Below are 3,905 nucleotides of genomic sequence, written 5' to 3' on the forward strand. Positions count from 1 at the left end.
TAAGTTCTTAGCCTTTTCCGAAGTATAGTTATTTATCTTATGTATAAAAAGATACATATAATATCTAAATTGAATTATTTTACAATGCGTTCTGGTATTGCTGGCTCCTTGATATGTTAAGGATTCTCACTATGTTGAACAAAATCGTCTGTTGTTATCCAGAACAAAGTAATCAAATGTCTCAAGATGGTCACAATTTGTAGTCATAGATTAAGACGTTAAGGTCTGAGACATAAGGTCAGGGAGACAGTTTCTACCGCATGTCTGTATCTACTGCAATTTCTTATTCTATCTAATTTATCTGTTATTTTGTTTCATTATATTCTATTTTATTCTATTTCATTATGCAATTAGTTCCAAATCCTATTCGTGCTAAGAGAAGTTGTCGTCATTGAAGACGACTCACTTACCACTAAGTCCCAGTCACACTAAGCCAGTGGTTCTTAACCTTGTTGGAAGTACTGAACCCCGCAAGTTTCATACATGCATTCATCGAACCCTTCGTAGTTGGAAAAATAAAATGTGTTTTTTTTCTTCAAATTCAAAACATAGGAACTATATACTGTGTTAGTGCACAAACTGTACCATGGATCATTTGCACACGAAATCACTGTGTTCAAAGAACAAATCCACCAACAAAACATGAATTTCACATAAAACAAAAACATAATGAATATTTACTGCAAATCAATGTGACTTTTGCCGTTGCCTCTCAGAGACAATTTCAGAAATGCGCCGAACCGCCGAACCGCCGAACCGCCGAACCGCCGAACCGCCGAACCGCCGAACCGCCGAACCGCCGAACCGCCGAACCGCCGAACCGCCGAACCGCCGAACCGCCGAACCATCGAACCCCGGAAACTGACTCACCGAACCCCTGGGGTTCGATCGAACCCAGGTTAAGAAACACTGCACTAAGCTCACGACCTGTTTCCGACCACCTTGTACGGTGGCATTTTTGTTCCTCTCACTGATGGTTAGCGCCAGGTGGCTACTTCGTATTCATCTTCGTGACGGGGAAAGAGATTCATTCCAAATCCTTCTTTGTCTTGAATTCTCTTCATAAACAGAGGAAGAGCACAAATCAGCCTGGTCGCCGGTGGTCGGAAACAGGGCGTAAGCTTGGTGTGACTGGACCCTTACAGAACGGACCCCCAAAGAAACATGTTTCAGACACATAATACCCAATTGTCCAGGCAGATCTTAGTCGACGATACTCAGATCCTCGACTCTGCCAATGACAGCCACTGATTGGATATTCTAGAATCCTTTTATATAAAGGGGAAGGCCCCCACCATGAATATACAAAATGGAACTAATTCATAATATATATATATATATATATATATATATATATATGTATGTATATATATATATATATATATATATATGTATGTATATATATATATATATATATATATATATATTATTATTATTATTATTATTATTATTATTACTTGTCATCATTAGTTGGACCCTTAAGAAATCTTGATCAGTGAAATAATGAACATCCAGCCCACGCGAGGTGTTACTGGTTCGATCTCGGTTTCCCCTCCCTTGGCCTTTGCCTGAAGAGGCAGACACCGCAGACTCACGAGGGAATTGACCTCTGAGAGGTTGTTCCCCCTTGGTCTAGGCAAGCTGATCCACGTCACTGACTGAGCAACTCATTCCCAAGGCTTTGAAGAAGGTCCCTCTCTCCACAAAGGAGACACGTCATACATGCAGCATATAAATGAATATATTCATACTCACATACATATATAGGCACGTGTGTTTACATGCATGCATACGTACATACATACGGAAATACGTACATACATACATACATACATACATACATACATACATACATACATATGTATACATACAAACATACATACATATATACATACATACACACATACATACATACATACATACATACATACATACATACATACATACATACATACATACATACATACATACATACATACATACATACACATATTTACATACATACATACATACATACATACATACATACATACATACATACATACATACATACATACATACATACATATATACATACATACATACATACATACATACATATATACATACATGCATACGTACATACATACATATATATATATACATACATTACATACACACACACACTCATGCATACGTACATACATACATATATATATATACATACATTACATACACACACACACTCATGCATACGTACATACATACATACATACACAAACATTCATACGTACACACACAGACACATACACACACACACACACACATGGATATAGGTGTGTATATATTTATCATAAACGTACAAACCAAACAGAAATTGTCAGAGAAAGAAAGTGAGAGAGAGTGTAAAAATTACTTATAACTTTAGTAAGGCCATGTACTGTTTTCCTTATTTAAGACCAGACAATTCAGGATAAAGATATTAGAAGTTCACTCCAGTTTTGTAATTCATATGAATTTCAAAGAGAATGTATATATATATTTGTAAGCTTATTAAAAGAATACATCAATTTTCATATTTCAGAATATGTATCACATGTTAAGATTATTTCAACATCATTCGCTTTTCGCTATTCATACAACGTTCATAATACAATCTGCATTAGACTTCTTGGATAAATATGCGTTCCATGGCTGCCACAGTAACTTTAGAAGATTGGGTTTCTTTTTTACAATGGCTTTCTTGACTTCACGCTTCAGACGACTTCGGCAATGGTTTTCGAAAAAAAAAAAATGAAGAAATGCTGCGACAGGAAACGAAGCAAACAAGGTTCCTCCGAAGAAACACCCTAAGAGGAAGGCTTCAAGGAACTCGTCACCAGAATCCCGAGGGAGGAAATTCTACAGGAATACAAGAAGAAGGCAGAGACCTACCTGTTTTCCTCGGACTGGTGCGAGGTCAAATTTCTTGGAAGAGGAGCCTTCGGGAAGGTCGTTCTCATGAAGAATATGACTTCGGAGGAACTAGTCGCCCATAAGATTCTTCAGCGGTTCTTCCTGTTGGCGTCTCCTGGGGAGGCGTTCATCCACTGACAGATCCAACACAGCAACGTCGTCCAGCTAATCTGCTTCAAGAGGACGCTCAAGAAAACCGTTCTGTGTTTGGAATACTGTGCAAGAGGAACTGTCTTCAACGTCTGTGGCCGCATCAACGAAGAGGAAGCCCACAGACTCTTCGGTCAGCTGATGGAGGCAGTCGAGTATCTGCACTCCAGAGGAGTCGTGCACCGAGACCTGAAACCGAAGAACCTCCTTCTAACGGAGCAAAAGGTCCTCAAGGTTGCCGACTTCGGTATCGCTAGGATCTACATCGTCGAGAAGAAAGAGGTCCTTTTCAGACGATGCGTTGGGGCAATGGCGTACATAGCCCCCGAGATCCTCGCCTACTCCAAATACTCGGGTCCTCCGGCGGATTTGTGGTCCTGCGGCATGACCCTCTTCACCAAGATCAACGGAAGGAAGCCCTGGAAGAGTCCCGAACTCGAGAACCGCTTTTACAAGCTGTGGGTGGAGGGAGACGAAGCCCTCAAGGATTTCAGGGTCTGGAACCGACTGAGCGAATCCTCGAAGGAGATTCTGAGGGCTCTTCTTACGGTGGACCCTTTCCAGCGTCTCCTCCGATGGCGCACTCTTCGGGCCCTTCGAACTGGATGAACGCTCCGCCTCTAATGACCTCCTATTACCCAAAGGAGACTGAAACTAGACTCTCGGGCCATTAGATGATATTCCTGGAATTTTCATCAACTGTCGGTTCTGAAACGTCGCTTGATATCGACCACTACGACTTTAGATCTTAAATGATCCTTCCCTCAGCTGAATAAAAACAACTGGAAGAAGTCATGGAGATACAAAATACTATGTAAATT

The 3,905-nt window shown here is 40.4% G+C and overlaps 1 protein-coding gene across 1 annotated transcript in view; it reads left to right on the plus strand.

Moving 5' to 3' along the window:
* LOC143041829 (uncharacterized) overlaps nt 1-3,693 on the plus strand; it is an 8,625-nt gene extending 4,932 nt beyond the window's left edge. Inside the window, exon 3 of the mRNA XM_076213920.1 lies at nt 3,076-3,693. Within this exon, the coding sequence (XP_076070035.1) occupies nt 3,076-3,693 (618 nt within the window). The remainder of the gene's footprint in view (nt 1-3,075) is intronic.
* The last annotated feature ends 212 nt before the right edge of the window (nt 3,694-3,905 follow it).

The sequence above is a fragment of the Oratosquilla oratoria genome, chromosome 3, assembly GCF_046742065.1.
Source record: "Oratosquilla oratoria isolate Oo_2021 chromosome 3, ASM4674206v1, whole genome shotgun sequence".
NCBI classification, from domain to species: domain Eukaryota; kingdom Metazoa; phylum Arthropoda; class Malacostraca; order Stomatopoda; family Squillidae; genus Oratosquilla; species Oratosquilla oratoria.